This window comes from Lepisosteus oculatus, chromosome 2 (assembly GCF_040954835.1).
Source record: "Lepisosteus oculatus isolate fLepOcu1 chromosome 2, fLepOcu1.hap2, whole genome shotgun sequence".
NCBI classification, from domain to species: Eukaryota; Metazoa; Chordata; class Actinopteri; order Semionotiformes; family Lepisosteidae; genus Lepisosteus; species Lepisosteus oculatus.
Genome location: NC_090697.1, coordinates 39183857 through 39202995, shown reverse-complemented (window position 1 = coordinate 39202995; position 19139 = coordinate 39183857). Strand labels below are relative to the sequence as shown.

At 33.5% G+C, this 19139-nt stretch overlaps 1 protein-coding gene across 2 annotated transcripts in view; it reads right to left on the bottom strand.

The window, feature by feature from the left end:
* Positions 1–19139, bottom strand: part of nbas (NBAS subunit of NRZ tethering complex) — a 270219-nt gene that overhangs the window by 111056 nt on the left and 140024 nt on the right. For both annotated transcript variants that reach the window (XM_015351022.2, XM_015351032.2), the window contains 2 exons: positions 11678–11754; positions 10604–10741 (listed from right to left, as the gene is read on the bottom strand). In XM_015351022.2, coding sequence (XP_015206508.2) covers positions 10604–10741; positions 11678–11754 — 215 coding nt within the window. The remainder of the gene's footprint in view (positions 1–10603; positions 10742–11677; positions 11755–19139) is intronic.

Genomic DNA, 19139 nt, shown 5'->3' with positions numbered 1-19139 from the left:
GCCTGGACGATGGACAAGGAACAGAGAGAGGAGTTGGAATGCGTGGTGGCATTCGCTACAGAGGAAGACCATGAGCTATTGTGTCTGATAAGATAAGAGCTACCATAATAGACCATGTCAGCTTCACAACGATAGCTAGGACCCTGACGAAAGATCACATCAGCATGAAGCAGTTGCACACTGCTCCTTTTGAGAGGAACAGTGATTATATCAAGGACCTCAGGCACCAGTATGTGCAGGTGTCTATTCAACAGTAATGGTTTTGAACAAAACTGTAGGACACAGCACTCACTGCCTTATTGCTTTTACTGTAGGTACACAGTAATGCTTTTACTGTATAGCCTAATCTGTTTGATTTCTGCTAGAGTCATGGAACTGGAGGCCAGTCCGACACCCCATGAAATAATTTATGTGGATAAGGCTGGCTTCAATTTAGCAAAAAGGGGATGGAATGTAACAGGGCAGAGGGCCACGGTGGATGTTCTGGGTCAGAGGGGTGGCAATATCACTGTGTGTGTGGCTATGTCACTATGGGTTACTGTTACACAGGTCCCAAATCGGGCCATACAATGCAGAAGGCTTCATTTCATTCCTGGATGAATTATATGGAAGGCTTGTGTCTGAGGAGGAAAGGGGACAGGTGAGGCCAAACATGCAAACATTTGTGATTATGTGGGACAATGTAGACCTTTCACAGACTGGTTTGCAGCCCATCCAAGCACGGTTTCCCTTTTGCTTCAACCTTAATCACCATTCCTCAACCCTATAGAGGAATTTCTTTCCTCATGGAGGTGGAAAGTGTATGATCATCGTACACATGATCAGATGTCCCTCCTGGAAGCAATGGATGTCAGGCTCCTGGAGATAACAACTGGAGACTGCCAGGGACGGATCAGGCATGCAAAGAGATTATTTCCCTGGTGGATAGCAAGAGAGGACATAAGGTGCGATGAGGATGAGAACTTGTGGCCAAATGCAGAAGAATGGGTAAACTAAAACCTGCATTACTGTACCTGTGACTTATAGTTGTTTCAGTACTACAGTACATTTTGTTTATTACTGTAAAGTACATCAATATTGCTGTATGTTGCATGTACTGTGGTGGTTCATTGTATAGAGTAGTGCATGTGCAATCCTGTTTTGTAATGGAAAGTTTGATAAAAAAAGATACATAAATATACATAAAGAACAAATAAAAACCTATATTTACAATGAAGAGAAACTAGAGAGCACAACATTATTTGCTACATGGAAGCCTGATGTAAAATAAACCATGCACTGTAATGCCACCTGTGTTTAGTGCTGATGTTTTGATAGGATTTTTTTATTTTGAGACAAGTTTGCAGTGTTTTGATAGCTTTAGTACATTTTGGGCGTGAAATTAACAGATGTGCCACAAGCTTCATGTTGGTGTAGAGAGTTGTTTTGAAAAAGTGAACTTGGTATTGAAAAATACGTGTTAGCAATTGTAAAAAACTGTAATATGTTAAACTTTCAGAAATAATCAACATAACAATTTTAAAATCCCACATCAAGTGAAATTTCTCCTCAAACCTCATTGAAATGATGACAGACAGCATTATTTATATTATTTTAAAATGTCTTTTCAGCATTTCTAACATTTGTTTCTTATATTCCTTTAAAAGGAACTCCTCCCCTCTTATTTACTCAATTTACACTTTGATTTGGGCTTTCATAGATTGTTACAGATAGACGTCAGTTATCTGGGAAAATCTGGTCCATTGTTAAGAACATTTTTAACTGAAATTTGAAAATTTATGAAAATTACAAAATGTCTGATTTCAGATGACATACATATTCCTTTGATTCCAGACTGGAAACTGTGTTATTTATTAGTAAGAAATCTGAATATTTGTATAGATAATGAACATTCCTGATAATTCTAAATAACTAAGAACTAGCAAAGATTAAAACAATGTAGCTGTGTTTTCACAATGTTTTAAATACTATTCTCTCATTAGCTATGAACAGACTGTCACTTGGTGGTACGGATGTCTTCTTTAACATGGAAACAGTCAAGACAAGAAATTAGCAACATAATGAAATTAGTAATGAAGTCATTTGGACATCTTTAAATCACCTTATTCTTAAATTAGACTCACATGTTGCCTGACTGAACTGTTTGAATAGAAAGTCCTTTTCATATAAACATGATCTGACAACTGCTCCTTGCAAACCCACTATCAGCCCATCAACAATACATGTGTAAATAATTGTATAAATAGAGCACTGATTACGGACTACATCTGACACACTGTATTGGTTCAATATATGCACATTTCTAAGGAAAATCTCCTCTGTGAATTTTCTACCAAACAGAAAATGTCTACATATAATTTGAATATGAATTTTAAAATGATGCTATTATTTAAAATGCAGTTGCTTTATTGCTAACTTTCCACATCTACTTAGTAGGCCATATAATATAATGTAATACAGAAAACCATAAATAAATTACAGTAAATGTCTAATTTCAGGGCATGTTAAAAGCTATGTCTGAAAATCAAGATTTGGAATGAAAGAGAAAAACCCTACAAGCTGCCGGGTTCAAAATACATGAACATTGTAAATACTGCGAGACTGGTGCAAAAAACAAAGGAATTAGCTTAATCTTAAACTCATCAGATCACAGGCATCTCATTCAAATGAAACTAACATTAGGAGTAACACTTAATGAAAATATCTGCATCTGTTAGGGAAAGGCAGATACTACACTATGATCAAGGGACTCATAATATACTCCAGTTGTTTTGGCTACATTTTTGATAATGTAACTGATGCAAGTACAAAAAAAGAACACAGAATCAGTGCAGAACTGTTGTCAGGAATTTGCATGCATGCTGTTTGCCATGGATGTACTCATTTTATAATAGGATATTATTATTAAGAACGCTTGCCACATACTTTTATTTATCTAATCAGAGGTTAGAGCAACTGGTATATTTTCTGTCAGGACACCACATGAAAACATCACTGCATGTTATCTAAATATACATTTAGACACAGACACTTAATCACAACATCTATACTACTGTATAATAGTGCAAGCCTTAAAAGATGATATAACAATCAAATTAATACCATTGTCAAGAAAGCACTTGCAATTGTTCTGCTGAAGGCTCCTTTTCTTTGTGTTACACTGTCAGTTACAGTACCTACTCTAAGCAGTTATGGCTTTGGGCATAATTACATTAACAAATATTGCCAATTAAATATTTCTTTTGATGAAAATATACCATTTGATATTTGTTTCTTTCAGCAATTTTTAAAATATTTTGACAATTTTGTTGTACTCACATGTGACCCTCGTTTTACCAGTTGGCATACAAAGCACACTTTACTTTGTTCCCTTTCCAATATTCAAATGTATAATTTGCTTTGCTTCTGGCTGTCTGCATTTTAACATCTATATTTAAAGCACCATTGCTAATCACTAAAATAGCTGTTGCTTAACATTTGTGCCATTATGATTTAATTTGATTTAATCAAATCTGTGGGGTGCAACAGATGAATGAACACACACATAAATATAACATTCAATATAACTGTTGCCATTTTACATGCTTTATCCAGGTTCCAGGTTCTAAAGCTCAGGTGAAACTAAATTTAATCTGATAAATAAATAATTTTCTAATTGTAATTTTTCTGTTAGCTTGGTTTCTTGGTGATGCATTTTGAATGCTTTATTTTGTTAATTAAATTATATTCTATGAAACAAATTCTGTAATGCATTGAAAGATGTTTAGATTCGTGATCTATTGAAAATTTCTATAAAACTTTACTAAACACCATCTCTATGCATCTATCATTTTGAATTTCAGTTTTAAACACTTTGTAATGAGCATGTCTACTGTACAAATGAAGCACTTAATACATATGATCAATATAAAGTTAAGTCATCAAACATTAAAAAAGGAACATACAATTTTATAAAGATCATGTTTACTACTTCATATATATACTGTATAAAAGGAGTATTTCAACATAGATAAGCTGAAAAAATATACAATGCAAATAAAAATGTATTAGATGAAATCTATTGCATAGCTTGTTGTTTCTACATGCTGAGTGATCAGTTGTACCAACAACACCACCAGTGACATTGAATTAATATATGCCCCAGAAGTAAATGTTTTGCAGCAGGTGGTTGAAGTCAAGGCTCTCTAACCCACCCAAACATTAATGTCCAAATCACAGTTGATTGAGAACACAGGCTCAAACCAGCAATGTCTGGTATGTAACGTTCAATCTGTGATCTAAACAAAAACATGTATTAGTTAAACCAAAGGGGAACACCAACAGTTACATTAATTCTTCACAGAAAGTCACTATTCTTTACACTTATTGCTACTGTAACTATAGTCGAACAGGAATAAAAACTATTTCTATCAAGATCTGTTAAGATCTGTTCTCAAACATTTGCTTTAGCTGCAAGAATTAATCATTGATGATCAAGTGGGAATATTACTTTTTACAGACAAGGAAGACTTATGTAGAACATGCATGGATTTTCTATATGTGTTCTAGAATAATTAGGAAGTACAGAATCTGAAATAAGCATTTCACATTAAGGAGAGGTCAAAGGCTATAAGCAAGGATAGTTTTGGAAAGAGTCATTATGAGATTTCTATATGAGATTTCTTTGAATGCTTAGAGGAAGAACTACCAATACAACTGAAATCTGTTTTCTAATTTTTGCAAGATTTGTTTCCAAAAATTGTTTTTTGTTTCCAAAGAAAAAAACTGAAATTTCACTGCCAGAGTTTTAATGCTGTAGGGAGGTGTGTGTACAAGTTTATGTCTGCGGTAACACTCACAAATTCACGATCCTACCTAAAAAAGTTAATATATTGAAAAAGGAACTAAATGGACTCAAATGGCTCCATTTCCTTTAATGATTTGCAGAACCAGCATTTATTGAGGTGTGAATTTATTAAAATTATAACAAAAGTCCCTAAATTTCACGCAAGTTTTTTTATACACTTTTATAGTTCATAAAGGCATCTTGGCACACTCTTAAAAGTTTAAACCTAAATTAATTTGTAAATGTTAATACAGTTTTCAATTTGTTTCTAAGGTCAAAATAACCATTTTATACATAAAGAAATAAATAAAAACAAAGACTGAGAAAAATTCAGATAGCACTGGGCTGGCATTTTAACTGGGGATGTTACACAGGAAAAAAGTATATAGAGATATATAGACAGTATATAGAGCTTTAGACTTGTGCAAATCTAATAAGATCTAGTGATAAAGAGAATAAGTTTTCACATCGTCTTTCTGTGCATCTCCGTATTTGACAAAATATAGGGCAATGTATTGTGTTGTATCTTGAATCTAATGCAATGAAGATAATGCAAGGACAAAGGAGTGGTTTATGTGTTGCCCATAGCTTTTTGTATAAACTCATAAGCATTTTCCACTAGAGTTTGCAAAGAATCAAGCAATTTCTGTGCATTGTCCATGAATTAAACCCCAAGGGATACCACTGTGCAAGAGTAAATCAGGGAGAGAGAAACATCAATAACAGGTCAGCTTAAGGGGTAAGAAAAAAAAAACAAGTGGGCTAACCCTGCTGCAAGTCAGCAGTTCAATACTTAGCTGAAGAATAAAACACTGCACACAAAGACATATACTGATCTGGATTCTGGCGAGGATACAGCTCAATGCATTAGCTCAGAGCATCTCAAATCCAGTCAAACAGACTTTCATTTGGATGTCAGAGGTTTAAGTGTTCTGCTCTATGGGATAGTCAGGCTCAAACACAGTTAAGAAAAAAGACAAAGTTGATGCTTTGTTTTGGTCCAACAGTTAATAGGAGTTGCATGTCTCTTAACAGGGTTATATCAGAAAGGTATTCTAAGTAAAAAAAACAAAGAATTAAAAATACCAACAGCAGCTGAAGTATCATCATTCACTAAATGATAAGCATAAGAGCACATCTTACCAAAGGGAAACTACCACTTCCTTTTTAGAATCGATATAGAGAAACTGTTTTGATCTCAAATATACTAACTTTATTTACAACTACATAAGTATCTTGTTTCTAGAACTGCAACTCTACCACTTATTGCTTCACTTTTTTCCTACATACTATTTATGAAAGAATTTATTAGACTAATTCATATAATGTATATCCAACATAATCTGCAAACTTTTTGTTTACAACTCCCTTAGCTGCCCACAGTAACCATCCACACCAGGCACTTTCCCCTGCAATAGAACCCGCTGCATCACCTGTAGATGTATATCCAATACCATGCATATTCACTGCTCTGGACAATTCCAGATCACCCAGATGACATCATGTATTTCCAGAAATATAATTTACTGCATCCCCTGCAGAAAATGCCCAGCTGTTTACATGATAAATACAGAGACAAGAGCAAGACTGGCAGACCATTTTAAGGAATATGTCAGAACTGTCTCTCTCTGAACAGATAGTTCCCCATTTCACCCATAACGGCCACAATGTTCTTATTCCAGAATGAATTCCAAATCCAAACTTAACCTATAAGCAAATTATTAGCCAGCAGCCATATCACCCTGCAACTCACAGCTGGCAACCCACTGAAGCTAAGCTTAGCAGGTGTGAGCCTGGTCAGTACCTGGATGGGAGACCTCCTGGGAAAAACTAAGGTTGCTGCTGGAAGAAGTGTTAGCTGGGCCAGTAGGGGGCGCTCACCCTGTGGTCCATGTGGGTCCTAATGCCCCAGTATGGTGACGGGGACACTATACTGTAAACAGGTGCAGTCCTTCGGATTAGACGTAAAACCGAGGGTCTGACTCTATGTGGTCATTAAAAATCCCAGGGTGTTTCTTGAAAAGAGTAGGGGTGTAACCATGGCATCCTGGCCAAATTTCCCATTGGCCCTTACCAATCTACAATCCCCATCTATGAATTGGCTTCATTACTCAGCTCTCCTCCCCACTGATAGCTGTGTGGTGTGTGGTGAGCGTTCTGGCGCACTATGGCTGGCATCACATCATCCAGGTGGATGCTGCACATTGGTGGTGGTGGTGGAGGGGAGTCCTCATTACCTATATTGTGCTTTGAGTGGAGTGTCCAGAAAAAGCGCTATATTAGTGTAAGCAATTATAATTCATTGGTAAATGTATTAAAATATAAACACTGGCATATTGTATGTAGATCACACATTGCTTTGAATGTTTTAATTGATGAACAGCTAATGTCAGGAGAGAACAATCTAAAATTGTAGGGTAAAGCTGCAATCTTTATATAATATCTAATCTAGTTTTGGACATAAAATGTGTTCAATATATACACATATTAATAGTACTTGGTTTTTTAATTAAAATAGGACGTTCTGCTTGGATTTAAGAAAAGCTCCCAAAAATGCTTTTTTAAGTCTTCAAACACAGGACCATATGACCTTCAATGACCTGAAAAGAAATTCATCTAGTCACCTGTCTGAACAATGGCTAAATTGGATATTTCCAATGAAATTGTACTTGTTACAAATGCCAAAGGTAATCTTTTAATCTTATATATCAATCACTATGTTAAAGGCATTATTCACTTAATTTAGGCTGAATAACAAAGCTCCATCATCCATTCATCATTCTTATGTGTCAAGCACTCTGGGATTTCCTTTCCTGTATCACCACAGGAGGGCACCCAATAAACATTTAGGCTTAATCAGACTTCAGTTGAAAACCAAACCTTTAAGTACTGTAAATACATTTGTTAACACCATAACGTTATAGCTAACATTTCTGGAGTCTTACTTTAAGTATAGTATCATACACTGAGTAGATAATTTTCATCAATTTCCCTACGGGATTAATAAAGTATTATCCATCTATCTATAATGACAGGTAGGAGTCAAAAGATGTGCCTGTAGGCAATGAGAGGCAGAAATGCCACTTTTAAGGTGCACCTTCAAATACCACTGGGTCCATTAGGATGTTACTTACAGACACCTTTCACTTTCCCAGAAGTGTTTAGCTATTTTCCAGAAAAAAGGATCTTCTTAGAACTTAATCTCTTTTCCTGTTCTGAGATGTAATAAGCAAAATATGTATTTTATACCTGAATAACCAGAATACACAAAAACATAGTCAATACTTTGCTCATGGGAAAGTCCTGAGATACTGTCATCAACATCACTAATAGTAGCTGTGTGTAAAAAGATCTACTAAATTCATCAGACAACTCTGAAGCATCAGCTAAGGCTATAAGAGAATATAAGATCAGCCACTTTCAAAGTCGGTATCCTTAAGGAAAAATATAATTACCATTGACCAGTAACATGAACTAGAAATTTGTTATAAATGTTGTTAGATTTATAACAATAAATCTAACTATTTCATGTATAAAATACTACATTGCAAATTCATTTGAAGTCTGCATCAGAATCTAACAGGATTTTTTCATTTGCCTGATCTTTACTTTCAATGTGTGCCTTTTGATTATAAGATCCCTGCCAGAGTGCAACTAATGGTAACCAAAACTAAAATCATATGAATGTCAGTCATCTACTGTAACTCTAGTACACTGATGACACAGCAGTATGTTCTTTGTCAGAAATGGATCGCTGAAACTGGAACTCTGGAACTGTCAACATACAATGTTCTGTAACAGTATTCATCCACTTCCAATGATGTTCTATTTTATCTAATTTCAAATGTTGTACACACATTTTTAAAGTGAATGTTTTAAATCCAACTTGGATGCAGAATTTAAACACTTTAATGGAGGAACAAATTAAATGTCCACAAACAAAAAAATACCAAAACTGAAATATGGTGTATATTCACATAAACCTAAAATTAATTCTGGTAAACAGAACTTCTTTCACAAGTCACACAACTAGATGAATAGGCTCTGTCTGTTTTTAATAATAGTTTCACATGACTTTAGAATAAATACTACTTAAATTATTTCATCCATAAAAGTATTCAAGATTTGATTAAAAATATGTATATATGTGTATATTTCATTTGTAATTCAACAAAATGGGACAGCGCTGAAAGAGGTTGAATACTTGCAAGTTACTGTATTTATTGAATCAAACGGGAAGAATGGATTTACACTTAATTTAAACCAAACTTCTCTAGAAGCAGGTTCTAAAAGTAGATATCATGGCATCATTAATGTACAGTAGATTTACAATGAATGGGGAACTTTTCATATCTTGCACGTTATCTTTTTCACAAAAGACTGATATTATTGAAAAAGCTGAGCATTGCCTGAAATGTACATTTGCTATCTTTGGTCATCTGAGGTACAGATGTAGCCACTCAGAATGCTAGATGTGTAGAATATGCCATGTTATTCTGAAAAATAACACCCAACACTTTTTTATTTTTTCAAATAATCTTATGCAAAACTGCACTTCTTTGTAAAACTGCCAGGTGACACAATGAATCCTTAATATAAAATGTCTCACATACAGTAAATCGTATTTTAATAATAAAAACTAAAAGTCTAAAACACTAAAATAATTTTTCATTTTTAATTAAGACAGTACACCGAATTATTAGTATAGTAGTTGTATATAAATAGTAATTATAAAAAGCACATAATTTTATTTTAGGTTTTCATTGTAAAACATACATAGTGTCTTTAAAAAAACATTATATTTTTAAAGCAAATCAAAATGTAAAAATGTGTTTGATTATTGTGACATGCTTACAGTCATCATTCTTTTCTTACAATGTGGAGCTGAAACATGGATGATAGACATGAGACAGATGAAGGGACTGGAGTTGTACTAGCAACACAGTGTAGAGCATATTTTATGTATCAAGTGAGAGTACAGATGCAGCAAACACCAGTGCTTTCTCCAAGATACCACAAACATTGCAGCTATGATCATCAGCCATCAGCTCCACTGGGTTTGTCCAGATGTCAGACTCTCTAGATGCCTAGAGAAGGAACTCTTCTCCCAACTTATGTAAAACAATTGCACAAGAGGAGGATAGAAAAATGTGTTAAAAAGAAAATATGAGGAAATGCAATATTGATATCGCCTCCCGGGAGACAATGACCTTTGACTGAAGCACATAAAAGAAGAATATATGAAAAAGAGTTGAGCACTTTGAGACCCAAAGGTTTCAGAACAAGAAAACAAAGTAAGAATGTAAAAGACACCAAATAGCGCAGGATACATCCAGACATTTCTCAAAGCAACACCTGGATAACCTGGCAGAATGTGTGAGAATCTTGTATTGGTCTAGATTTGTCTAATGGTATCATGGTGAGTCAGCACCATCAATAGAGAGAAAAAAATGCATTCGCTGAATGGTGAATGCTAATACTTTAAAAAAAAAATATACAGTTAATTTATCTTTTAGATATAAAAAAATACATGACACATATGATTGAGACATATGATATGCTAGAGAAGTCTGGATTTAGATTGCTCCATGGGATATCAGAGATTAATTTACACATTTACACATCAAAGAGATACAAATAAATACATCAAGCAATGGTACAGAAGAAATACAAAGATATTTATTTGACTCTTACTGCTTTCCATAGAGGTCACAGAGTGGCACTGAAACAGGTACATTTTTATTTCAAGGTAGGTCAGTAAGAATATCAAGTACTTACCCTGTAAAGTGTGTGACATTTGTCCTTGAAACATGGAGCTAAACGGGTATAGATCTGTAGGGCATAATAATATGCCGCCAACTGCAGAGATAATGCTGAATGAGATTGCTTATCAAAACACTTGTTGGCATCCAGTACCTAAAACAGAATACCAGCATGTATTAAAATAACCACTGATGGCAATAGCTTGATATGATTAAGCAGGAGAGAGGTATTATACTGTAAATCATAATCACATTATTCTTTAAAATTAGATAACTTTAGTTTTTTACAGATGTTTCACAGGTGAAAAACAGCAATTTAATCTACTACATGATTATTTAATTGGGAAACAACTGAAATATTCTCTTGACCTCTCACAGTTTTAGAGTAATTTATAGATTTAAATATCTACACATCAACATGAACAAGTTTCAAGTTTACTTTGCAGGTGTACTGCAAACATCACAGGTCAGGATGCTAGTATTCTAGTAGACTAAACAAATGCAGACCAGACAGCTTGTAAGCAGCAGTTTCAAAGGGATTGATTAAAACAAGGAAAGTTGTATTGTCAGAAGTATCCGTATGTTATTTTAAATTACATTGCACCCCTGAAATTTTAGAAAAAAATGCATTTAGTTTGAAGTATGAAAAAATAATTCAGTTCAAGAACAAGGCACTTGGCACTCTTAACAAAAACAGAATATGGAGTGAGTAAACCAGTTATTTAAAAAAAACAACTTAAAATTCACAAAATAACCTAAAAGGAAAAGGGTTTAAAATTGTTTATTAAATTATATTTTTAAATGACATTCTTCCATATGTGAAAAATATAATCTTCCTGAACATCAAGAATTAGACTCGATCTCATGAATATATGCTACATGTTCCGATTCTGAGTGGTATTAATGCATACTGTACACATACATAACTGTCAGAAAAAAGATAATTAGTCATTTTTTGTGGTCCTACAGGTAGGCATTATACCATTAGATGAAGCTGTATAAACTGTGTATAAAAGTTTTACAAAAGGAGCCTGATCATGTAGCACAAGCTCAGACCAAGAGAACATTTTCAAAGATGGCAGTGACATACCTGTGGTAGTGAAAGCAGATAGGCTAAAGCTAGAGTCATATCCTTAGGAAGGGCATCACTAGCCAGCTGAATCAAGACTGAAAAAAAGTGATTAAAAATCAAAAAGTGAGCTTTCAGACAAGTCATGTGTATTTCTACAATTGAAAAATCAGAAGCGTTTCAGGAAACGCGCACACAGAAATAGCAGAGAGAGCTTTCAATGATAATCATTGTGTTCCTTAAAATGGGTCATTAAAATATTTTCAAAGTCTCTTTTTGCATTTTTACATTTTATGTTTCCTTCAGTTCCTGAAGGAAGCCAGACACCATTATTTATTTTTTTAAGTCAGGGAGAACAGATAAAGTGTCTGATGTGATACCAAAAAACAAAATTTGCTTGCCTTGATTATTTAATGTGCTGTGATCTAAATACATATATATGCATCTAAATATAAATTTCACGATAATTATAAACTTGGGGAAGGAGTCAGAAATTAAACAATGAGATAATTTTTTAATTTCACCCTTATTTTCCACTGAAATATCTAAACTGAGTTTAGAGGAGTGAAGCCAAGTGAAGCCAAAATGTTCACCTCTTCCAGCATAGTGTATATGCTTTATAATGTATAAACAACTAAACTTGTGCCAAAGCTACTCTGACACATGACAGATACAGTTCTAAGAAATCTGGACTTTGTCCTATTGGCACACATTCAATATCACTCAAACAAATGTAGTGAACTCCTGGATTCACAAAATTGGCAGCTTTGAGACTCTAGGTTTCACTGTCCTCCAAGTGCAAAGTAAAGCCTTTCATTGAACCAGCCACTTGAGAGCTGTCTAGTAATGATTCTCACAGCAGACTCTTTAATATCAAATAAAGTAATAAAGCATAAGATATATAATTTAAAAAATCCTACACAGACTAGTTGTATAAATGCTGGTAGACAGACGGAGTGCTTTGCACACGCAATAAAACAATTAAACTAAATAATTTATTCAAAATCTGAACACTCAAACAGAAGACTTCTAAGGGCTACATTAAAGTGTATATCAACCAAAACTAAGGAGAAAAAAAAACCTGAAATGTTTTGATTAAGTATTCGGACCCATATTTGATGGAAGCACCCTTGGCAGCACTCACAGTACAGTCATGGGTCTCTACCAACAATTGATCTTGGTGCAATTGTTGCCTATTATTCTTGGCAGATTTGCTCAAAATCTCTCATGTTATTTGGGACTCATGGACATTTTCACTCATTTCAGCCATTGAGAGATGTAGCTCTTTCAAAGTCACTGTTGGTCTTACAGCCAGATCTAAGTTTCGAACTGGGTGCTCAGTTAGGAAAGACACACATATTAGGCAATGCATGAGTGGTATAATACTCATTCCATTTCTTCATGACTGACTTCACAGTGCTCAAATGGATGTTCAGTGATTTTTCATACATTCTCCTGATCTGTGCTTTTCCACAACTTTATTTATTTATATTTATATTGTTTTGAAAGCTTCTTAGACTTTATTGATGAATACATGCTTTAAAGTCACCAACTGAGGGTGACTTAGAAAGACAGGTGTTTTAATTCATGAGAGTTTTTTTCATAATTGTACACAGAGGCCTTGAATAACTGAATCATCCTCTGCCATAGAAAAGTGTTTAAATGCATGCATATTTTTCATCTTCTTTTTTATTTTGGTTATAACGCATGGAGTAGATTGTGTATGCTGTATGACAAATATTAATTTATACTTATTAGCGTCATTCTTTAAAGCAACCATTTAAAAACTATGCAAAGGTTTAAATAATTTTGTTAGGCACTGCATGAGAGATACATTAAAGTAAAGAGTATCTAATCTTCCCACTAGTACAACCTCCTTGAATCCTGATCTCATTAATATCTTCACACCCCAAGCAAAAGTTCAGCGTTATGACTCTCACAATGCAAATGAGTGTAATAAAATCTAAGTTAGAGTGTAAAAAAATAAACTTCACAAAGGACTATTTTTTATTTAGTAACTGCTTGATGAAATTATTTTACCAATTAGTTAATCTATTCATTAATTCTCTTTCCGGGGAATTGAATATTATTTAAAACCAATAACAATAAAAGCTTATGAGTTAAAGGTTAACCATCCATCATGCTGGCATTTTTTCATTAAGTCTACAACAGCTAAAAAAAAAATAAGCTCTTTGTGAGGTAATTAAATATAAAAATAAACAGTATGATGAAATGCAAGAAAAATGAACACCTAACAGATAGTCTTGAAAAAGTATTCAAAGTACTCATATAATGCTAACCTTTTGTGAAACTCCAAAATTGCAAACTCACAGGTTTTTAAATTCATATTTAATTTGAACGATCCTTGAATGATCAAACCGGAGTCTTATTAAGGGTACGATGCAGTAAATGTCAGCAAAAATTAAAGAAAAAAAATAAATGTTGATTGCAGAAGTGTTCAGACTTCCGAAATCACTTCAAGTAGGCATGTTTAGGCTGCAAACACATCTGAAGAAGGCCCCACAGCCAAAACGTTGTGTTTCTTTTCTTCTCTTTTCAGCATAGAATAAACCTTTAATTGTTCTGAAAGCACCTTTGTCAGCAATTACAGCCACGAGCAGTTATTGTAAGTCTCTACCAACATCTCACACCATTTTAGTGCAATTCTTGCCTATTCTTCTTAGCAGAATTTCTCAAGATCTCTCATGTTGTCTGGGGCTCATTGACAACAGTATTGTTAACTATTGGACATTTTATCCCATTTCAGCCACTGAACTATTTTATGTATCTTTCAAAGTCACCATTGGCCCCGCAGCTGGATCTCTAACCAGTTTTCTGTTTACCTTGATGTTCAGTTGAGAGAGACGGACAGATTTAGGCAGAGTATAGGTGGTATGATACTCATTCAATTTATTCAAGATTGACTTCACCATACTCTGAGGGATATTGACTCACAAAACAATTAAACTAAATAATTTATTTAATATTTTCTTTTCATTTTCTATATCTTTTTCTTGATGCTTTCTTGTGCTTTCCACAACTTTATTTCTGAGCTGGTTTGAAAGCTTTTTAGACTTCATTGCAGAATACTTGCTTGAAATTCACTATCTGACCGAGGGATCTTATAGAGACAGGTAATTTGTATTTATTATTGCACACAAACAGAAGTCACTCATATAATTGTGTGGTTTGTTAAGGTATATTGGCCAAGAGTAAGTCCATATACTGTATAACCAGAATTGTGTGCAAGGCTTTCTCTTTGACCAGAGAAAACTTGAAACTCACAAGCCAATTGTAATTTTGCTTGATCAACAAAATGGTTGGGAGTTTTATGGACAAACCTAAATATTGACAAATAAACACTTATTCCTAAAATATTTGATACATTTTAGCTTGTAGAAGTAAAACAATATTTACTGTCTTTGAGAAAATGAACGTTGTTTAATTTCTGTATAAACAGTAAGACTGTATAATTTAACTTTTAATATACAAGATATACATAGCAAATGTTGTAGTCAAAGTATTTTACCCTAATATTATTAATCTTTGCAATCTCTGATTGAATGGGTCAAAATGATTTGTGTATGTACTGTTACTCCTGCTGGTTTGTTTTGCACATTGTGTTGTTGTATTAAGGAACTGTATTTTAAATACTTTGTATTTAGATGCTGATACTGGTTTTTATGTTACCTGATTGATTGTTCCTAATAAAAAAAGTACTCATTCAATTTAGTGTTTCTATTTCTGATTGTTCCACAATATTCAAAGAATCATATTATTACACTATTTTTTTCTGAAACCAAGCAAGCCTATTGCACACAGGCAGAGGTCACACAACTAATTTTGTGGCTCGTTTAGGTGATTTTGTGCACCTGAATTTAGGTTTGCCAAAGCAGAGGGTATGAATACGTAAGTAATCTTGAAACATTTCTTTCATATTATTTACTCCCTTCTTTTTCTTTGTGTGTTGAAGATGTGTACTCCTCCATAGACTTGATGAATAAGAACAAAATATATAAAAATACAGGCTGGATAATGTAGTCTTGCTTAAAAATATAATGTTATCTTGGTAGCATTGCACAGAACAAAGACAAAATATATGCATTATAAACCCATTGTTTAAATTATGTCAGATGCTGAAGTCTTTTTTTAAAGATCCCTTCCACTACTTCACAAATTGTTCTCAAGAATTTACACAGTTATGTAAACTTAGCACTCTCACTAAACTGGACAATTTATTCAAGAGTGAATGAATGTATATCTATTACATTCCTACCTGTAAAATCAAATGACAACCCAAGTCTTTATGATGGACTTTGGCACTGAGGGGAAAAATAACTTTCCATTCATTTTCCTTCAAAGTCCTCATTTTCCTTTGCCATGTGAAGAATTCTACTGGTCAAAATACTGAATAAGAACACCAATACTGTTGAAAAAGTGCATGTTATGTAATGTCTGGAAAATATTAATATTTGAGTAGATTAAATGAAAGTGAAGGAAACACAGATATCCAAGGAACATCCACTAGGAAGATCTATATCCTCACCTGGGACAAAAAAAACAACCAAACAATTTCAATTATCCCACTCCTGCAATGTAACACATGACACCTCATCTAAGGAAAGAATTAAAGTTTCTACAACACATAAGTGTATTTCATCAGGAAACACATACCAGACAACAAATCAGGAAGCATTTTATATGTATATTTATATGTATATTTTACTACTGCAGCAAGGACGTGTATTGAAATGGGAGTGAATTGGAAATATGTGTTGGGAGTAGTAAATATTTTTATTTGATGGTTCTTTTTGGGCAAGATGAAATAATACAGAATCTTAAGGATCTGTAGGTTTGTGCTATGTTATAAATAATCTGCAGTTTTGATTATTTAATGATAATCTATTTTTTATTTATGTTTCTGTTAATGTGCTTGTTTCTGAAAAAAGTGTCATGTGCCAAAATACGTACTATAAACAGATGTGAGAGATGTAACACTTTAAAATCCAGAATTCAATTCTCATCATTGAAAAATTAAAAGTACTTTTCTAGCTAGGTAATTACCGAAAAGACTTAATAAAAATAAACACATTAAAAATGTAAAGAAGGTGAAAGTTAATTCAGCTGTCAAAGGCAGTTTGACTCTAATCAGATAATCTCTGTAGTTGTCTCTTTTGTGTTACTTTGGAAACACACAATAGAGGTAGACAGTCACTTGTATTCACTGGATTTCTGATATGGATTGCATTTTATGTAATCACAAAAGACAAGGGTGGATGTGTGTTAAAGCCAGCTCTCTCTTAACTATTCAATTAGAATGGACATTGGATTGTCAGTGATTATTTCACATTTTCAAAAAGCATCAGGCACTTGAATGCATTAAATGTTTAATTCAAATAAAGACACCTGACACACCATAATTAAAATGACTGTCATAACTGCTCAGAGAAACTTTCAAATTATTGTACTATTCCATTACAATATACACATTATTTGTGTTTTTGCTTTATAATGCATTATTGGATATTTAAGAATATGGTTTACAATGCTCACTATCCAAATGAACAGACTATATATTAATAGAAGTTTATTTTCGACCAGTTTAAAGTTTATTCTATACCCTCTTTTATTCATATTACATATGTTATCAAAAATGTTATACATTATAAACAGAATCCAATTGTAATTTTCTCTACTTTTAAAAAAGAGTTTAAAATTAAATCTCTTTACAGTTAGCAAAGGTGTAGTGCTTTGCTTTTCACTTGATTCCCTACTACAATTTCTAGGCTTGGTCTTTTCTGGTTGTCTAAACTGGCATCGACAACCATTTTTTCTTGGTATGACTGATGGTTAGAGCCTCTTTCTATCTAAAATGATAATTAACAAGCACCAAATATATTTTCTGTATTCATCCTAAAATTCAGGATGACTTAAATCACAATTTGAGAAAAAAGGAGATATGGTGACTAAATGCTAGCATTATCTTAAAATATTTAATTTACAATTTTTATTGTATATATCACAGTTTTTATGTTGTAAATGTTTTAGTTATCACCATTATTCTACAGGTATGTGCTAGGATGAACTGTGATACTATTCCTAGACATGGCTTTGATAAGTTAAAAAGATGTTAACTACATGAGAAAAATAAAGACTGACAGCTTAGATCAGCAAAATTCAAACAGCATTTTCGATTGAATCTTCCTGAAATTTACTTCAATACATGCTATTACAGAATGTCCTTTACTGATGCAGACTAAGGATATTTTATTTTTGGTAGAATTTGGAAATTAAGTGTGATCCAAGGTAAGGCATGTTTGTGATACACAATCTCAAAAGAAGCTCTGCAAGGCAGAGTCTGCATTTTTTCTAATCAAATGTAATGCCACAGAAAATATGATCTAAACGTAATTCACAAAGATCAATTGGAAAAGAACAGAATATTATCTTAAAACATGCAAAAACTGAACAGAAACCCCCTTTACCTTTACTCATTTGGCCAAAAACTGTCTAATTAGTGATCACAAAAATAGACTCTAGGTTTGTGTTATGGGTCTTTTGAAAGCGTATAGTAAAAGTAAAGTCCCTCCAAAAAATCACTTTCTGACATTTAGAGCCTTAAAAACTGAAACAAAGTCATCATTTAAAATGACAGGATCAAAGCCAATACCTGCACTGTGGAAGGGGAAATGCCTTGATGCTGAAAGCCAAAGTTGAGACATATGAAAAGTCATGAAGTATTGATATGATAGGGCAGCAACTTACAAAACTATTGTGTTGCCTATATCAAAAGCCAGAACGACATTTTTTTAAAACTTGTATTTGTGATAATTAATATTAATTCCATCCTTAAATAACAAAAGAAAAACGAATGTTAAAGAGGACAATCAATCAGCATTATGATGTGATATGGATGCGTTTTGCCACCCCATAGAGTCTAACTGCTAAAGCAATGGTACTCAATAGTTATTTACCACTTACACAAGAAACATACTGGTATAACAGCAGTGTCTTTTCAGTAATAGAAGTGCTGCAGTCTAATTTCTCCAAACCCCTTAAAGGTTTTAAACAATTACCAATAGACAAGCATAAAAAATCAATACATAAATCATTTTAAGTCTCAGTATGCAATATGTTGTTCTTATTAATGTCATTTTTAAACATGTTTTTGACATTAAGGTGACTTGCACAATATCATTTTTTGCTAGGGCAGTTAGAGGAAGGGCATGAAATAAACGCTTACTTGCTCTTGGAGTGCTTATTTGTATTCCAAGGTGTAGTTCTACATTGATCTTTTAGTGTAAGTGATCCATCTTGTGCAACTGCTTTGCTATTTTGATCTTTAGCTTGCTGTTGCTTCTCTTGCATCACAATCACACAGTTTGTTTACTGATGTCAGAGATGCATGATCATACATAATGTATTTATAAACATTTTTCCAGATATACGTATTTATATACATATTTACTCATCAGTATGTCCT